Source organism: Astyanax mexicanus, chromosome 2, assembly GCF_023375975.1.
Source record: "Astyanax mexicanus isolate ESR-SI-001 chromosome 2, AstMex3_surface, whole genome shotgun sequence".
NCBI lineage: Eukaryota > Metazoa > Chordata > Actinopteri > Characiformes > Acestrorhamphidae > Astyanax > Astyanax mexicanus.
Window position 1 is genome coordinate 33,805,906 of NC_064409.1, and position 19,594 is coordinate 33,825,499.

Here is a 19,594-nt window from a genome sequence, read left to right on the forward strand (position 1 = left end):
CAGTCAATAAACAGATTTTCTGGGGGGGGTATTTTTTATCCAGGCCTGGAAATATTTTTTTAAACTATTTTTTTAAACTGCATGACTTTTCCAGGTTTTTCATGACCCTACGGACCCTGATTATTAGCTGTCACAATTTGCCAACTAAATATTCAGCATTTCAGACAAAAAAAGAGACCCTTCACTGGCCAAAATGTCAAAAAATCTGCTGTCAGATTTGTTGACATTGTATCTGTTGGATTATTGATGATTACACAGTTCTGAATTTGGTTGGTACTCTAGTTTGAAAGGATCTTCAGTGATGCTACGTGTCATGCAGCTGTGGTCGGTCGCTGTGGTGATTGTTACCATGGGATTCCAAGTGACACCCACCTGGGATGCGGCTTTCCTTTTGCTTCACAGTGGATGACAATGTTCTCCCGGGGGTCAATGATGTAATCCTTGGGGGATTGGTGGGTTATAGTGGGTGGCTGCGGCACTGGTATGGAGAAAGTGAAGTGTTATTAGAGAGACACACATACGCAAGTCTCTGTCTGCACACCACTATATTCCACACAGATACCAAGGTCTGCATTATCTAGATCAGCACAAAACAGCAAAATCCACAGCACACAGCACAGCATGCATCTAACAAACCGGCTACAGAAGAAGAGAAGCAGCTGACTGCAGGAAAACTAAAGAGACTAATAACAAGAGTGCACACTACATGCAATAAATCCAAGCATATATGACTACATTTCACTACTTGTAAATTCTACCATTGCCTGCAGTATAGAAATAAGAAAGAAATCATGTGTCACACAACACCATGCCAACTCAAAACCACTTAAAAAAAAATAAAGAAAAAAAAAAGAAAAAAGAAAAAAGAATCCACAGCAAAAGTCACAGTGAACATGCCCAAACTTACATCCCTCCAGAACTTTAGCTTTATTTTTGTCCACATGAAACAGCAAGTAGATAAGCAGAGAGTGAGACAGTTCAGCATTAGTGGCCAGAAAGGAAGAGAGACAGGTATTATAATTAGCCCTAAAACTATGAAAGCATCATGCAATTCCATCTGTGCTAATTCTTTCCTAATCCTGAATTCTATTGATTCCTATTGCCCTAATATAATGTGTATGAAAAAAAAAAACATGTAATACAAATTTGTTAATTTGTTTATTATATTATTACTGATGCACTGAAACGAATTTTTTTATCCAAAACTGAAAACAAACAACATAAAACAACACTTCGCAGAAGAACGCATACCAAACACCTACCGTGTTTTGGCATTTTTTTTTACGTTTGCATGAGGCAGCATGGTTCTTTTTAAGAAAGTTCTAGTGTAAAACTAACACATACTTTCAGAAAAAGAAAATCATACGGAATGTCTAAAAGTGGTGGATAAGGGGCTGCTTTGCTGTTCCAGGGCTTGGACAATTAGCTGTAATTAATAGGACCATGAATTCTGCTTTCTACCAGAAAATGTCCGTTTATCAGCTTGTGACCTTAAGCTCAGGTTTACTTGGGTTCTGCAGCAGGACAATGATCCAAAGCTCACCAGCAAAGTCCACCTCTAAATGGCTTAAAAAATATAAATAAAGGTTTTGGAGTGTTGGAGTACCCTAATCAAAGTCTGATTAAGATGCTGTGGATGATCTTAAACAGGCCGGTTATGCTGGAAACCCTCCAATGTGTCTGAATTAAAACAATTTTGTAAAAAAAGAGTGAAACAAAATTCTTCCAGACTTATTGGCAGTTATTGGTAAAGCTTGATTGCAGCCGTTGCCGCTAAAGGTGGTACAACCAAGGTATTAGGTTTCACACAGAACCCGGTTACATTAATTATATTTACTCAGGTTTTAGACTCTGTTACACAGCCTTGATTGCATTTTGTGGTAGTGCATCTTGCGCCTATATTGCATTAATTGCTAAGAACTTACACAACTGTCTTTTTATGGAGTCAAAAAAGGGTCATAAAGATTTTGAGTTTGTAAAACAGAAGTCACAAATGTACTGAAACTTGTAACTGCGTTTAAACAACTGCATGCACGAAAATCCAAATCCACAAATTAACTGGAATGTGCAAACTTGAAACAGAAAGTAATATTAATAATAATTCAAATGTGCGAATGTGAAAAAAATATTTTAATTATATATAAATATATATTTTTTAATTTGTAAATCCAATCTCTTGAATGTGTGAATCAGTACTGCTCAAATGGCTCAAGCTGGGTCAGACCAAAAATCACATGGAATTTGTGAGGTTGTAAATGTGACAGTGGGTGTTTTTCACTGTGGAGCTAAAAATCCTCTCATTCATCTTCTCTGCTGCGTGTGCGAAGCTCCAGCTGCAGTTGCGAATTTTGACCCTGTTTTGACGCCTGATTGATGGACCAATAGGAAAGCTTTATCCGGACCAATCAGATTACGGGGTTTGTTTAACCAATCAGAACAATGGGTGGGTCTCTGCAGGTCGGAGTACTGGGCGTGTCGAAAGGTGTGGGCGTGTCGAAAGTGTGGCCGCCATTTTGGAGTCGGCCACCATGCGCCCCCCAGTGGATCAATTTACACTGAGGAAGGAGTTTAATAAAACAATAATGTTCATAACTCTACCAATTTTTACCCGATTTACACATTACAAATACGTGCTTTCATGCTGAAATACTTTATATTATGTTCTAATAATATGAATTAATTTTATATTTATGTACATAGATGCACACACTCACACACACACACACACATATATATATATATATATTTATTAATAAATTAATTAATTTATGTACTAATTAATATGCTATACCATATGTCTGTCTTTGATAAAGAGCATAATGTAAAGTATTTCAGCATGAAAGCACATATTTGTAATGTGTGACAGCATCCTGTATCATTACTACATCTCTGCTGTTTGTAACAAACCAAACCGTGTGTAAATCGGGTAAAAATTGGTAGAGTTATGAATATTATCGGTTTATTAAACTCCTTCCTCAGTGTAAATTGATCCACTGGGGGGCGCATGGTGGCCGACTCCAAAATGGCGGCCACGCGGAACGTCAGCTCCAATAGACCAATAGACGACCACCTTTCGACACGCCCAGTACTCCGAGCTGCAGAGACCCACCCAGTGTTCTGATTGGTTAAACAAACCCCGTAATCTGATTGGTCCGGATAAAGCTTTCCTATTGGTTCATCAATCAGGCGTCAAAACAGGGTCAAAATTCGCAACTGCAGCTGGAGCTTCGCACCCGCAGCAGAGAAGATGAATGAGAGGATTTTTAGCTCCACAGTGAAAAACACCCACTGTCACATTTACAACCTCACAAATTCCATGTGATTTTTGGTCTGACCCAGCTTGAGCCATTTGAGCAGTACTGATTCACACATTCAAGAGATTGGATTTACAAATTAAAAAATATATATTTATATATAATTAAAATATTTTTTTCACATTTGTACATTTGGATTATTATTAATATTACTTTCTGTTTCAAGTTTGCACATTCCAGTTAATTTGTGGATTTGGATTTTCGTGCATGCAGTTGTTTAAACGCAGTTACAAGTTTCAGTACATTTGTGACTTCTGTTTTACAAACTCAAAATCTTTATGACCCTTTTTTGACTCCATATCTTTTCAGCAGAAAATATTATTTGCAGTGAAAAGTACGCAAACCACATTACTTTGACTCTTTATGCTCAGGCAGAAGCCACAGGGTTACTTAAGTTTATGTCCCAGAAACAATTAAAAAGTGTCCACATGTTCAGGCAGAAAAAACGTGTTACAAAAGTTTTGAGATGTTATTGTTTCTGTTATGTCTGTAAACCCACTGATCCGTCATGAAGTCATGTTAAATTCCTGATCATTAAAAGAACATGAGTCAAATCTCCTTGATGTCACATCCCTCTGAAGTAAAAAGAGGAGAAATCACACAAAGACATCACCCCCTCACAGCCTGAGGGCATTATGTGATGAAGGGTGACTGAGCCAGTAGGTGTGGGGGGAGGAGTATATCCAACAAAGATTTTTCATATTTTAATTTTGTAAGGCTACTCTACTTGAAATAAATGATTTGTTTTTAATTAAACCCAGCTCAAAATTACATTTAAAATTATTTTGTGTGTTTATGGTGCAAAAATAATCATAATTTATCATAATTCACAACAATTCTGATCTCTTTTAAAAACCACTGGAAATCTTATGATTGAATGATTAAAAAAATGAATGGCTTGACTAAATGTTTGACTAATCCAAGTTTAAAGCTTACATTGGCTGAGTTTTAACAGTGCAGGTGCTCAGCTAGTAGTGGAGCGAGAGAGCTCAGCAGGGTTTATTTTTAGTGCTCAGCAGTTCTGATGCTGAGTAAACGAAACTGCAGCTGAGGATTTCCATAATTAAGGGCCTAAATGTGCTTCACAACAATATGATATGACATTACAATTCAAAAATGTGACTGTGCATTGTAGAAAATAGCCATTTCATTATTGATGATATATAATGCAACAGCACAGTTTAAATATCAGAATTTGCAATCATCCATTCAGGTTCAGATCATGCTATTTGTTTCTCCAAACTCCTTACTCTAATCTCATAAGCAGACTAAGCATTTAGTTTTTAATTAATGTGATTACAGTGGTGCTACAAAGTTTGTGAATGCTTTAGAATTTTCTATATTTCTGCATAAATATGACCTAAAATATCATCAGACGTCCTAAAAGTAGATAAAGAAAACCCAGTTAAACAAATGAGACAAAAACGTTATGCTTGGTCATTTGTTTATTGAGGAACATGATTCAATATTGCATATTTGTGAGTGGCAAAAGTATGTGAACCTTTGCTTTCAACATCTGGTCTGACCCTCCTCTGTACAGAACAGCTTCAGCTCTGGGATGTTGTTAGGTCTTCTCACATTAACTGCTCACTTCAGGCCCTTCCACAACATTTCAATTGGATTCTTCTGAGAAACTGAAGGCCTTTCTCACATTGGATAATGTTAATGGTCACAATTCGCTACCAGGAGAACACTAAACGAGAATGGTGAGCATGGCAGGGTTGCAAGGAGAAAGCCACTGATCTCCAAAAAAAAAATGCTGCTCGTTTGCAGTTTGCTAAATATCATGTGGACAAACCAGAAAGCTATTGATTTTTTTTTTGTGGCTGGAAAAGACCAAAATAAAACTTTTTAGTTTAAATGAAAAGCATTATGTTTGGATAAAGGAAAATGCTGTATTCCAGCATAAGAACCTTGTCCCATCTGTGAAACATGGTGGTGGTGGTATCATGGTTTGGGCCTGTTTTGCTGCATCTGTGCCAAGATGGCTTGCGTTTATTGATGGAACAATGAATTCTGAATTATATTAGAGAATTCCAAAGGAAAAAGTCCGGACATCTGTCCATGAACTGAATCTCAGGAGAAGGTGGGTCATGCAGCAAGACGATGACCTTAAGCACACATGTTGTTTTTTTTAAAGAATGGTTTAAGAAGAATGAAGTTAATGGTTTGGAATGGCCAAGTCAAAGTACTGACCTTAATCCAAAAGAAATGTTGTGGAACGAGCTGAAGCAAGCAGTTAATGTGGGGAAACCCACCAACATCCCAGAGTTGAAGCTGTTCTGTATGGAGGAATGAGCTAAAAACTCTTCTAAGCCGGTGTGCAGGACTGAATAACAGTTACCAGTAACGTTTAGTTGCAGTTATTACTGCAAAGGGGCTTCTAACAAGATACTGGAAGCAAAGGTTAACATACTTTTGCTACTTAAAAATATGTAATAATGGATTATTTATTTAACTGGGATCCCTTTATGTACTTATGCATCTGATGATGCATTAGGTCATAATTATGCAGAAATATAGAAAATTCTAAAGCTTTCACAAACTTTCAAGTACCACTGTGATTTTTATAAAATGTAAAATTGTAGGCTTGCATGATGTGCATGATTTAAAATTTAATCATAATTTAAATGTTCATACATCGCAGCAGAAGAATAACTTAGTGATAAGTATAGTTTCAACTGAATACTCACGGTCCAGAGGCACATCTAAGGCGGTGGTCATGTGACTCAGCAGCAGCATCATCACCGCTCCTTCACAGAGTGTGGATTTTCTTTTCCAGTTCATGGTGGGTGTATCACAGGGAAACGCTTCCCCTCCGTGTCAACGCAACGTAGCCCTGCTGTGCACACTCAGAGTGAGCACTCACATGTACAGGACGTCCTCAACTCACCTGCTGAAGAGAAAGAGAAAAAAAAAGAGAGAGATTAGATATAAACATTAGATATAAACAGCTCTGCTGTTTTTGCTATGTTTTTGCTTTTGAATTTCTGCCATTGGGGAAATGATTTAGTGGATGTTTAACAGTGTACAATATTGCCATTGGGAGTTTGTGTTACATGATGTAACGCAAATTGTGGCTGTGCCTTCAGTTACGTCATACATCGACCCAAATTCTAAGACTGTTTTAGCCAGGCCTTCATTTTGATGTTCTCTGGGCTTTTTTCTTACAGCTGTTGGAGCTAAAAATATTAGCTTACGAAACAGGATCTTAAGTTTTTTGATGAGTAGGCCAAATCTCTCTTAACACCAGGATCTTAAAAAAGTTCTAATTCTTTTACAGATGGGATACAAGCATACAAGCTTTTCCACAATAAATGCAGCTTTCTTGGTATCTTGCATATTCTATAAAGCCATCATTTGTGCTGTGTTATATACAGTATGATCATACCCAACAAGGATACACAGTGTCACTGATACAATGTACCAAAATCTATCTGAGAACTAATAGAGCCTCTGTATGGAGGAACTTAATTGCCTGCTTAATTTAACTTAATCAATCAATTCTGGGTTCAGTGCATCATTATACCCATATTCAAATCTACAAATGTTCATAATAAAGTTTTAATACCACAATACTATATATATATATACATATAATAATATTTTTTTTAACTTTGACACATCATGATTATCGTGACTATTATATTCTGTCCTGAAAGCATTATTTTGTGACCAGCATGTTTCATCAGAAATTAAAGAAACATTCAGAGTTTAAGCACTGACAGCAGAGCTTCAGACAGTCTGATCTATTTGAACTGTGCAGTATGTCGCAGTAATCTGAGTGGTTTGTAGTCTCTGAATTTACCCACTGCCATTCCCCCAGTCCAATTTCCACACTCCACACTCAGGGTTGCCAGGTCTAGAAAACAACAGCATGCAAACAATGTGCTGCAGCCATGGTAACAGGCGAGCTGGCTATTTTCTTATGATGAACAGGTTATCACTGAGCTTCAGTAAGGTTGCTAACCATAGCTGGGTAATTTAACACCACCACCAGCGTGGTAGAGATGGGCATTTTGGACACTGAAACTTATATATTCACTGATCAGCTGAAGAGTAAGACTCATTGATGCTTGCCATGTGTAAATCTGGCAACCCACGTGAGCTTGGAATCTAGGGAGAAGAAGGCGTGGCAGAAAACTCTACCCATGTGTTTGGAAATGGGACTCCTGTAGCCATTTTACACACTTGCTTGGATTTATTATTGATTGTACCTTTAAGGCTATTAATTGTTTATATGCATGCACTAAATATACTACACAATCATTATGTTGAGGTACATTTAGCTTTTTTGGTTCATTACATTATTTTTTAAAGTTTTTGCTTTGATACATTATTCATGTTGTATACAAAATAAGATTCTTGTCTACAAAAGATTTATTTATTTATATATCATTTTTGAAACAGCTGAAACCGTTATACTTACACTATATATACTTTTTTTTTTATTATTATGTATTTTGTTGCAGTTAAATATTCTTGAAATTAATAAAACATTTTTCAATGTTTTGTCAAATCAAATACCTTAAACTATTACAATAGGACCATATCACATAACCCTAATGTATAGTGAGATACATACGGCATAGTGTATGATTTAATATTTCTATTATATATTATATACAGTATGCACTTATTCCACAAGAACACCCAGTGTCATTAATACAAAGCACAAAAAATGAAAGCACACAAAAAATGAAGCATTGTGAGCAAGTTATAAGCACATGAGTGGCAAAGTAGGTCCATGTGTTGCTTTGCTTTAACAAAAGAGGAGGAAAATAAGGTCTAAGTGACTTTGAAACTGGGTTCATTACTGAGGCACAGATGGCAGGAGCTTCAGTCATGAAAATGACTGTGCTGCTGGAACATTAGTATGATAGGTAAGCAGAAAGAGAGAGGAGCAGCTGCTCCTCAGGTGACTGTGAATGTCAATGCAGGATGTGATCGGACTGTGTCAGCAAGAACACTTCGTCCCCAACTGCATTGAAAGGAATATTAGAGTAAGATTACAATGCATAAACCCCTAAAATGTACATTTAGTGGAGTAAAAACCATCTAGAATTATACAGTTTCACTTGGATAATAAATGTCAATGTGCCCTGAAGCTATTCTCATTGTTTTAGTAGTCCAAATACCTTATTGCTTCATGTTTGTTTTTGGTCTGTAGCCTGCTGCTAACCTAGCTTGCTGCTAATTGGAGCAGCATTAGCATTAGCCACTAACCGCGCTAAGTACTAGCTCCTTTGCTGCTCAAAGGCGAGTATAACATAGTGTAGCCTGCATGTTTACCATGACAAATCAAGCTATGTGGAATGAACCACTAGTTAATATTGCCCTGGCTTTAACGGAACACACAGGGTTCCTCAGTGTAGCTCTTTTGTGCAGCATAGCCGCTAATGCTAATTCCAGCTTTAGCGGAAATCTGGAAATATAAGCTTCATGTAAATAAACGGAAGCACTTTGCTCACACAAAAAAAACAGTTGTCAGGAAAGAAATCTGTGTAGATTAACATCCAGTGCTCATTTGACTTTAAATTATTTTCCAAGAATTTCAGTTTTATTTAAGTTACTTAGCTTAGCTTTACTTAACTTAGTTAACCTACCCCACCACCACCAATCAGTGACAAGACCTGCTGAATTAAAAGGAAAACATGGCAACACACCTGCTTTTTACTAGTGTCGCATAATACTGGCTATTTTAGCTGAGCTTGGCTAATGCTAACTCAGCTACTCACACAGCCAGCTCTGTTCTAGCTAACGCTAGCTGGCTACTTTAGCTGAGCTTGGCTAATGCTAACTCAGCTACTCACACAGCCAGCTCTGTTCTAGCTAACGCTAGCTGGCTACTTTAGCTGAGCTTGGCTAATGCTAACTCAGCTACTCACACAGCCAGCTCTGTTCTAGCTAACGCTAGCTGGCTACTTTAGCTGAGCTTGGCTAATGCTAACTCAGCTACTCACACAGCCAGCTCTGTTCTAGCTAACGCTAGCTGGCTACTTTAGCTCAGCTCTGCGAATGCAAACTTTTTGTTGTAGCTAAATCACTCAAACACAAATTATTTATGTATCAGCCATTGGGCATTGAAAAAAACATACCGGTCGATCACTATAGTAGAGGAAGAGTCACTAAGGAGCACAGAGGACTTTTTTAAAGAAATGTTCCTCAGTGTAAAATGGGAAGCTTTTAGATATCACACCACCTACAGTACAAACTATAGTCAAAATATTCAGAGAATCTGGAGAAATCCCTGTGCAAAAGGCACACAGCTGAAATTCCATATGAAAAGGCTTTGCATATTTTTCTGCAAAACAGTGTTAAACCACGTACTGCATCCAACAGCTTTGTTTTTTAGAAGAAGCATAAAAACATTTGACAAACTGATAAGAAAGACCCAGGAGCAACATTCCTTTCCCAAAACTCCAGATAATACTTCCCAGAATTGGTAAAAGAAGAGACATTGCGACATAAGCGTAGACATGGCCCTGCCACAACTTTTTATAAATGCTTTGATGCAATCAAACTTAAATTGGTTTTAATTAATGTAAATTAATGTTTTTCATAAAAGAAAATGCATCACTTTTAACATAAGATATGTCTTCTATGGTGAATAAACATCATTGTATTCTGTTTTTAATTGCATTTATTTTAGGGGTTGTCAACACTAAAGCGTTAACGCACACTGTTAATTTGAAATCAGTAACATGTTACTATTTTTTTAACGCAAGTTAATTAAGGCACCAAGTTTGACGCCTACATCCACCGTAATCTGCCCTGCCCCAGACCGGTCAAAGAGCTTTGTTTCTCTTTCTTTCTCTCTCTCTCTCTCTGTCTGTCTGTCTGTCTGTCTGTCTCTCTCTCTCTGTCTCTCTCTCTCTCTCTCTCACACACGCACACACCCGCCCTGTCACAACCAAGCTGAGACATTTACAATCCAATGTATCACGCATTCTTTATTCCAGCACCCTACATTGATTTTATCTCCCCTCAAACATACTAGTATATACTATTATTTTAATGGACACTACTATTATACAGTAATTGCATTTTACATTTCTTACATTCATTCTTTTATGTACATTTAAATCCACTATGAAAATTTGCGTCTGAAGAAAAACAAATGTGATTAATCGCAGTTAAGAATTCTGTTACCACTAATTTATTTACAATTTTTACACAGTTTTGAAAAATGTAAAGAAGCGCTTGTAATTCAGTATGTGCCATCAGTGACATTACCACATGTGTTTTTCACATGGAAACAATAAACAACAATAAAGGGACTAAAGTTAATGTTGCAGAGCAGAATTGCCAAGTTAGTCAATTACAACCAAACAGCAGGCCTTGACATCATTACCTTTTAAGGAATTCTACACCTCAAAACCATCAGCTCTGGTAATTTCTGTAATTTTATTACAGACTTTAAAATGAAAAATTACTCTGTATAATACGATGCTGAATCCAGAGCCGACAGCAGTGTGTGCCCAGACCAACATGACCAGGCCCATGTGAGTGCACTCAGCTGGAAGAGAGGATGCTGCTGTGATGGCAACACATTCTGAGATGGCATATGGATAATAATACACATGACTGAAGCTACAAATTAAGCAGACTGTTGTCTGGTTCTTTGAAGATAACAAGAAAAACAACACACTGGCCTTCTGGCACTCGCTCCATAAACCTACTGGATTCACCATTTGTCCAGATGAATGGAAGCTTCAATAGGAGTCGGGAGCGAGAATAACACTCACTCATAAGGTCATAACTGTCCTGGATTAGTGCAGCCAGAGCAAATAAGGAATAATCAGCTATAAGCATCATTTAACAGATGTACAATTGCTGTTTGAAGCTTACATTATTTGCACTCATCATTTCAGTGATTTTTAAACTGTTCCTCTTTTGTTGCAGTACAATTAGTTTTGTAGCATGGTCATGTCTTTTAAGCATTTTACATATTTTAGATAGTATTTAGATCATTTTAAACACAGTTAGCTTGCTTAATCTATTCCACAACCACCTATGATGTGCGTTTGAAGTCACTGTCTTGTTTTAAACATCTAGCTAAGAGTTTGAGGTTATATGGCAGTCCTTCTTGTTGTTAATTCCATCTACTTTGTGAAATGTACGGCTTTCACTTTTCAGAGAATGATGCTACCACCACCGTGTTTAACAGTAGCCTTTTCTCTGTCCATGTGTTTAGCTGCAATAGCAGTTTGTGCTTGAATGGGTTGTCTTTTCTCGATTGTAAACAGTTAGATTGATGATTCAAGTAGCTTCCCGTTTAGAACAGACCGCTGTCTTCTTAGGGTGGTTCTTAGGTTGTTCTTGACCATCCAAGCCAATTTTTTTATTTTAGCAAAGGCTGACAGTTTGGGTCTTCTTTCAGATTTAGTGGCTTCATCTTCCAATGACTTGAACTTGTGTAAAATATTTTTACCTGATGATGTTGGAATCTGCAAAAATGGTTCCAAGAGACACTCCTGACTAGTGCAAATCTATGAGCATGGTTCTTATTGTACACCGTGTTGGTCAATCTAATAAGTTCTGTAAAAATTGTTATTTCCCACAGAAAGTAAAGAGCCCTTTGCAAGTTAAAAGATTTTTTTTTCAGCACCGTTTATTTAATAATCTACACAGTGTGTATGTTTATGCAAAATGCAAAAAAAAAAAATCATAATTTATCCTATGCGATTTTCTGGATTTTATTTTCAATATTCTATCTCTTACTGTTAAAATTAAACTTCCCCTAAAATTATGGACTGTTCATGTCGTTGGCAGTGGGAAAACGTTCAAAACCAGCAAGATATCAAATAACTATTGCTTTCACTCTATACTGACCATCCTCATCATCACAGGACAGTGTGACCATGTGTGATCATGTGACTTTATTTACAGAATATAGGAGTTCTGTGTTAATGCTGGAGATAAAACAAGCTCTAATGGGTTTACACTACATAGTTTCTAAAATAAAGTTTAAAGGTTTCTAAGTTAGCATCTCTTAGTTTAAAAGGCTAGAAGACCTTTGCATAGATCATGCAATACAGAGTCTTCACTGACAGAGAATGAAAGAGAAAGAAAGATCTCAATATAAAGTAGAATGCAGTGAAAGATCAGGAACATAGAGCCTTTACATGAGAACATGCAGTGCTGACCTTCAACAAAGATTACGCCATTGCCCCCTGCTTGTGAAATATCTGGTCTCTAACAGAAAATGCGTTTGGAGCAGAAGAAACGCACTGCTTCTGGCCTAATAACAACGCTTCTATAGGCACAATTAACCACAAAATGTTAGTAGAAATCATAATTTTAGTCAATTCCACAATTAAGGCCACAGCTAAACTGAAATTGATATTAACAGGACTATTTCTCAACAGTAACTGTTCTCATTTGCCATTTTATATCTACTAGAGACAGATTATATCTGTCCAGTATCATTAATTTTACTTTAATCCTGGATATATGGAGATATCTGGAGTGCATTATTAGTATCATGACATTCTGTACCATTGACTTCTGTTATAAATCTGATAAAATTATTGTATGTTTTAATAGCTCAGTTTCAATTTAATTTTCATTTTGTAGCAGTACATTATTATTGAAATATTTTTTTAATTCTGTGTTTTATCATATTGCTAAGAGTATCATTATCACGAAAATACCATGAAATATTGTGATATTATTTTAGGGCCATATTGCCCACCTCTATAGTTACATATAGTGAGCACACATGGCCGGGGGGTTAAGCGCCTTGCGTTCTGAGAACCTGCAGATGGACAGTGCTGCAGTCAAGCATTCAAACAGGTTTCTCACAATTAATCACAGCTAAAATTCACTGTAATAATATAACTATAAATAACTGCTGCTCTTGCCATGCAGATCTACTCAGGAGTACAGGAGCCATCAGACACCAACTTTCCTGCATTAAACCACGTAACAGGTAGCCATAGCCTGCTGCTATAGCAACAGCAAGTGGTCTACGTCTCGAAGGAAGAACCTAAATCATTAGTTGGGGAAAAAAAGAGGACACTGACTTAAATGAAAACTGTCAATCAGAGAACCCAGCTGTCGCTATTAACACACACAGGCTAAGAACCCACAAGCTCTCCTGAACAAATGATCTGCCATGAAGGAGACGACATGGAGGAACAATGGCTTTGTCAGAGTGAACAAGTGAACATCAGATCCACAAACTCAAACTCAAACAGAGAACAATCCTGTCTAAAAATCTGCCAATGATTTCTGGAAGCCATTTACAGTTGCTGCCATCCATGAACTCACATTACAGTCGTAAGAATATCAGCATATCATATCCCAGATATCATATTATTTGAATGTCCCTTTTCTACATGGCAATTACACAGTACAAGATATAGCAATAGGACACAAACGAGATACATATTTAAAGTAGTGCTGGGACTTTTATATACATTTGTGAGTTACTGTACTGTACATATAATATAAAACACTTTAAACAAGGCTTTAAATTAAGGCTTTGATTAGTATTGGGTTTACTTTGTCCTACAAAATTATACAATATATAAAGAAATCAGACTTTTTTATTATTATATAAAAAACAGCTGAAGAACGTAAACAATTAACCTTAGAAAGAGATACGCCAACAACTTTAACACAGCTTCCTTTTTAAACACTATAAATGGACCTAAAATACTCAATGTTTAAGTATTTAAAAGATTTTTTTTGAAGTTACAGTATTAATATATTTAAAAGGGCTATTGTTACTTCCTGGTATCCAGAGTTTTAGAAAGTTTTATCTCTCTCTGTGGATCGATTGCCCAGTTTCATTCCTTTCACTCCAATCACTGCAGTATGTTAGCTTGTTATGCTAACTGGCTAGCATTATCTAGCGAGCTGTGTGATTCTTTGGCGGCACTGTACACTGTGTGCTTTTACACGGTGCTCCGCAGCACCTCTAGTGGTATGGCGGTATGTGTAAAATGCATACCGGCTCTAAATTTACCCTCCGGTATACCGTATGAACCGGTATACCGCCCAGCACCAATTTAAAGTAAATCTTAAAATATTTAAAGTTTAGGAATTAGGAATATTTAGAGTTTAGGAATATATCTTCGCTGATGGTCGTGGTAGCCAGGTGTGTTCAGGGACGTATCTGGCGTCTTTCTATCTTGGCGGAGGGAAATACAGATGCACCACTGACTGATTAAAACCAAAACAACAGTCAACAATCAGAGCCCATACCTATCTTAGCCATGCAGGAATGCCGTGCACACTGCGCGCTCTCAGCTCATTACCCGGCTCATTACAAATACACACAAAAGCGCTGTAGAGTGCAAACCCGACTTTTACCTTAATAATAAACAGAATCAAGAATAAAATAACATTGTTGTTGCCTTAAATGAGCTTATGGCGCGCCAAAGTCAGAGCGCACCTGCCCCTTTAAGAAAATGATGACTTCCGCACGTTACACCCAAAACACACTCATAATTAAGAAAATTATTTTTTAAAGAAGTTTTAAGTAGCTTTCTAAATGTAGCTATTTAAATTAGAGCAGATAAAGGAGAATGTACAGTAGCTGTGGGAGGATTTTTTAACATAACATATGTAAAAATGTGCCCCCAACACTGCTGAAAAAGTGTTTAAAATGAAAGTGACACACACCTGTCCCAGTATATAATAGTTTGTGTGTCTGATTTAGATTTAAATTAGTCTATTTCTTCTGATATGACCCACTCCCCTCTCCTGGGAACTCTCCTCAAATTCATGTACAGTGTTTTTTTAAGGTGCATTGGTAGAGCTGGGTTCATTGAGTGCTCAGCACCCCTGAACCACTAATCCAAGGATCGCTCCTGTACTCAAAATCCTTTTTTGATATCGAATCTGCGTATTTTTATTCAACAATGTGAGAACATGCGAATAACTAATGGAAGTAGGAAGCCTGCTTTCATTCGAGGCAGAATTTTGCATCACAAGGCAGTCAGTGACACGAATATCAATCAGACGGAAATTGCGCCGCTCTGACTGACTGGCTTTAGCTTTACAAGTCATTAACTTACTGATGACTAATGAGAAGAAAGTGCAGTGAAATCTCACAGAGAACACACGCTAGAGGAGGACACTGAACAATCACTGGCATCACTGCTTCTTTACAAATGTGGACCACAGAACTGATTTAAAAACTAAAAAATAACTTTCTGCTCTACACAGAATATAAAAAGTAAGGGATAAACCAAAATTTGCATTTTTGTCTGAAACAAAACCAAACAAAATCAAACATTTAGCCAAGTACCTAAAACACAGAAACCTTTTCTATTAGATTTTCATTCATTTTAGTACTTTTTTCACCACTGCATTTATTTAATAACCTAAATCTAGTTTTATTTTGCCATTCAAAGAACAAGCAATAAAGTATTTTAACATCTCATCAGACATACCTACGAAGCACAGTATAGTGTTTTATATACATTACATTTGATAGTCCTGTCACTGTCTGTCTGCCTGCAACGGACTCTAGTGCTCTCGATAAAGACTCCATTTCCCAGGATGCACCTGAGCTCAACCTACCAGACATGCCGGATCACATGACGCTTCAAGTGCTCCTGCTCGCCGTGCTTCTGAGATTGCTCACATATAAATATTTCTCAGTATAAATATCCCCCTGCTTCCCCTCACTAGTTGTCCAGTATTGAATCTATTTTTATAGCTCTTTTACCTTGCGTTTCCTTTGGGTTTTGGCCATTTGTTTCTGATTATTTTTTTATTCTCTGACTACTCTTTTGCTTAGCCTATTGTTATTTTTGGTAACTGTTCAGTTGCTAACAAGTTTAGTATTTTTTACTACCCCTTTGCCTTGCTGTGGAATTCCTGTGTATGACCTCCTTGCCTGCTCACTCTGGTATGTTGTTTGTTTATGCTGCCATTTGGTTATTGACCCTGCCTGTCCCTGACTATGCTTATATTTAATAAATTGTGTGTTTGGTATCCGCACTTGTCTGTCTTGTGTTTGGCCACCATGACAACATTGCAATTTACCTTACATTAATGCTGCTACTGATTAAGAATTATATGAAACATCATGAAATTGCAATTACAAAACTTTAATAAGGATTTTTTTGTTTAAAAAAGAACACAAAAGAAAATAAGTTATACTACAGTTGAGTTAAGGAGGTTTCACATTTAAAAATAACATTTGCAATGTAACATGAAGTCCATTGTACACAAAGTGCTGACACAATGTCTCTGGGTTTAGATTCCTAAATGCACACCACAACACACCATGCAGCATTCTGATGATACTATGTTAAATTAAAGTATTATGCAAAACACAAACAGCCACTAGTAAACTACCAGTGAACAAAAAACAAATGCAAAGATTAAGTTACCTCAGTTACTCCTGTACAGCTCATATCCTAAGCTCTTAAAAGTTGCGATAGGTGTGATAAGTAAAAGTGTGAAAAGTGAAGCTGAACCCTGAATTGCTGAATTGAGTCTTTTTTCAACTCCTTGCAGGCTCTCTCCTACAATCCCTGCTAAAATTGTATAAGCAATGCGGCAGTACAAAAAAAAAGTAACTGTTTGGGAGAAATAAGTTTGTCTTTTCATTTTTCATCAGTGCTTTTTGGATGCCGAATATTTGGTTCATCCCAAATAATTAAAAGTTACAAAAAGCTTTAAATTACCAATTTCTGTGTTTGTTTGCCCCTGTGTTTCAGTCAGTCTGTGCAACTTATTGGCAAAGATGTGACATTATCATCAGGATATCACAGGTTAAAAGGTCAGTAATGGATGAGTTACTTGTATATCCAATCAAATAATCAAATAATGCCCACACACTGTAATTCCCCAAACAGTGCAAAACATTCCAGCATGCCATCCTCACTGAAGTCCCACACTGCAGGCAATGAGAAACACCAATGGCTAATCCTTAATCCCTGATACCCACCCACCACTGCCATGCTACGCCTGATTATTACAATAAGGTGCTGAATAAAAACATGCAGTGCAAGAACGTGGAGGAGAGTACACACTCACACACATGCTGGAGAGGATAAGGCTTGCACCCAGCAGGGACTGACAGTCAGGACCCTGAGTCCCATATGTGTACTCATCCTTTTATTTGCACTTGTGTAATATACTGAAAATCCTCAAGTGTACATCTCAAGTGTGAGGATATCTGTGTGTGTTTGTGTGTGTGTGGGGGGGGGGGGGTGTGTGTGCAATATAGCCATGCACTATATGCCCAGATAGTTGAGATAGTTGTGCACACTCTTTCTATGCATTAAGATACTGCTGATACAGATGTGCAAATGCACACAAGCAGCTTTAACTAGTCTCTTTAGGGAAGCACCATCAATAGAACAGGACTATTTAGAGCAGATACACTTTAACCTATTGACACCATGGTCCCTACCTTACAATGTCACAATGCTTTTTCTATATTGAATCTGCATGTTTTTGTCCAACAATGCAAGAACATGCAATTCAATTATGGAAGTTTCAGTCGGTTCCACCTACTGTGCAACACATTGGAAAAGTTGTGACCTTATCATCAGGATATCACAGGTTAGAAGGTCACAGACCCCAACAACAGTCTATTATGATGCCTTCTGCCTGCTTTGTTCGAATAGCAACGGTGCTTGTGAATTTATATACGCTGATGTGCGCAGCAGTCTGGAAGTGAGGTGTGTGTTTACGTACATTTCTAGTGTATTGCTATCTTGGCAACTGAAAACTTAGGTAAGCCGCTGACTTAAAACAACTTAGACAGATGCCAGCAGTCAGACATTCATTGCTATCTTGGCAACACAGGCACGCCGTGTGTGCCCAATGCGTGTACATCCCTGCTTGACACACACAAGGACATGCAGCAGCACAAACCCAACCTTTACATCAACAATAAATAGAATACAAAATAAAATAACACTGCTGTTCAGGTCAGTTTCCTCTGCTGGCCAAGGAAGGTACTTAAGCCATTACAGGATCATTAAGGATTATTATATTTTCAGTAATAAAAAAGATAAAATGATCAGGATGTATCATCAGATATTAAGGAAACATGTTGGGTTAAAGCGCTGCCCAGCACTGACAGCAGTGAGGGCAGGTCATAACTGAAATCTAGATTGGGTGGCAAGAACATAAAACGGTAGGCTACTCAAATATATATGTAAAGTAGTAAAGTAGTAACTTCAACCCTAGGGTGTGTATTTTTGGGGCTGTGGGATTTTTCCAGTATAACAGGCTTGGCTTAGGCTATTCCAGCTAGTGGTGCATAAAGCTATGTTAGCTAAAACCTGAGCTGGTTTCATAATGTCCAAACAATAAAAACACTACAAACATATTCATTAGTTGATTAACTTACAGAGTATGACTCGTCGTTTCTTGCCATGGTAGAAGTAACTAAACTCGTCTTACGCTGGATTGTGTAGATTCAGCCTTCTCAACCCAAGAGCACTTCCCGTCTGGAGAGGGGTGGGCAGAGCAGACCACTCTCTCTGTGGTGTTTTGAAATTGGACTGCTGTAGCTATTTCACACGCTCACTCTCATTTCCTACTGAATGCACCTTTAAAATAGCCCCAAAGTCGCCCCAAAAGAGCTCTTAAAGGCCATGGCAGGTGACATGCTGATTGGTTTATTGCGTGTTACACCAAAACTTATCCATGATAAATTAAGAGAATTATTACAGGCATACTTTTCCAATTGTTACGATAGCAAAGACACACATTTGCATCCTGCATCCAACTGGTTACAGTATGTTATGGATATAGATTATCGCATTTCCAAAGCATTTCTACGCATATTATTAGCACTGAACAACTGTTCTGTGCTTGCATGTGTGTAAAAAAAGGGTCTGTGTGACTATGGGGTCTTCAGCTTTATATAATGCCAGACAAAAACAAACCAGAGGCAAACATTCCTGAGTTGTCATGACGCAGCACATCCACTGGTGCTGCAGGACAGGCAGGGGTCTTCATAGGATATCTGACTACACTCACATTAACTACCCCCCCCCCCACACCTCATCTCTTTGTCTAGACTGACCAATCACAAGCAGTGTAAACAAAGCTCCAGGAGCCAGACTCTGCTGCATCACGGACACACATGCATGCGCACACACACACACAATAACAACTACAACAACAACAACAACACTGGAGTCACGAGTCACCTTCAGAAGGCTGTGTTTATATTGGACAGTAAGGGAGGAAGTGAGTGTGTGGGACTGTGTGAAAGTCATGCTGGCTCGGCTCAGTGGTTTAAACAGAAAATGATCTGGAGTTGTTGGATTGGATAGAGAACCCTGTAAACA

General features: G+C 37.7%; 1 protein-coding gene across 19 annotated transcripts in view; it reads right to left on the minus strand.

The window, feature by feature from the left end:
• The window catches only part of nrcama (neuronal cell adhesion molecule a), a 139,271-nt gene that overhangs the window by 58,788 nt on the left and 60,889 nt on the right, over positions 1 to 19,594 (minus strand). For 11 of the 19 annotated variants that reach the window (XM_049474250.1, XM_049474254.1, XM_049474248.1 and 8 more), the window contains exons 2-4: positions 6,008 to 6,210; positions 908 to 925; positions 373 to 478 (exon numbers count right to left, since the gene is read on the minus strand). In XM_049474250.1, the coding sequence (XP_049330207.1) occupies positions 373 to 478; positions 908 to 925; positions 6,008 to 6,101 (218 nt within the window). In that variant the 5' untranslated portion in view covers positions 6,102 to 6,210. The remainder of the gene's footprint in view (positions 1 to 372; positions 479 to 907; positions 926 to 6,007; positions 6,211 to 19,594) is intronic. The other 8 variants (XM_049474257.1, XM_049474256.1, XM_049474251.1 and 5 more) reach the window with 2 other exon arrangements.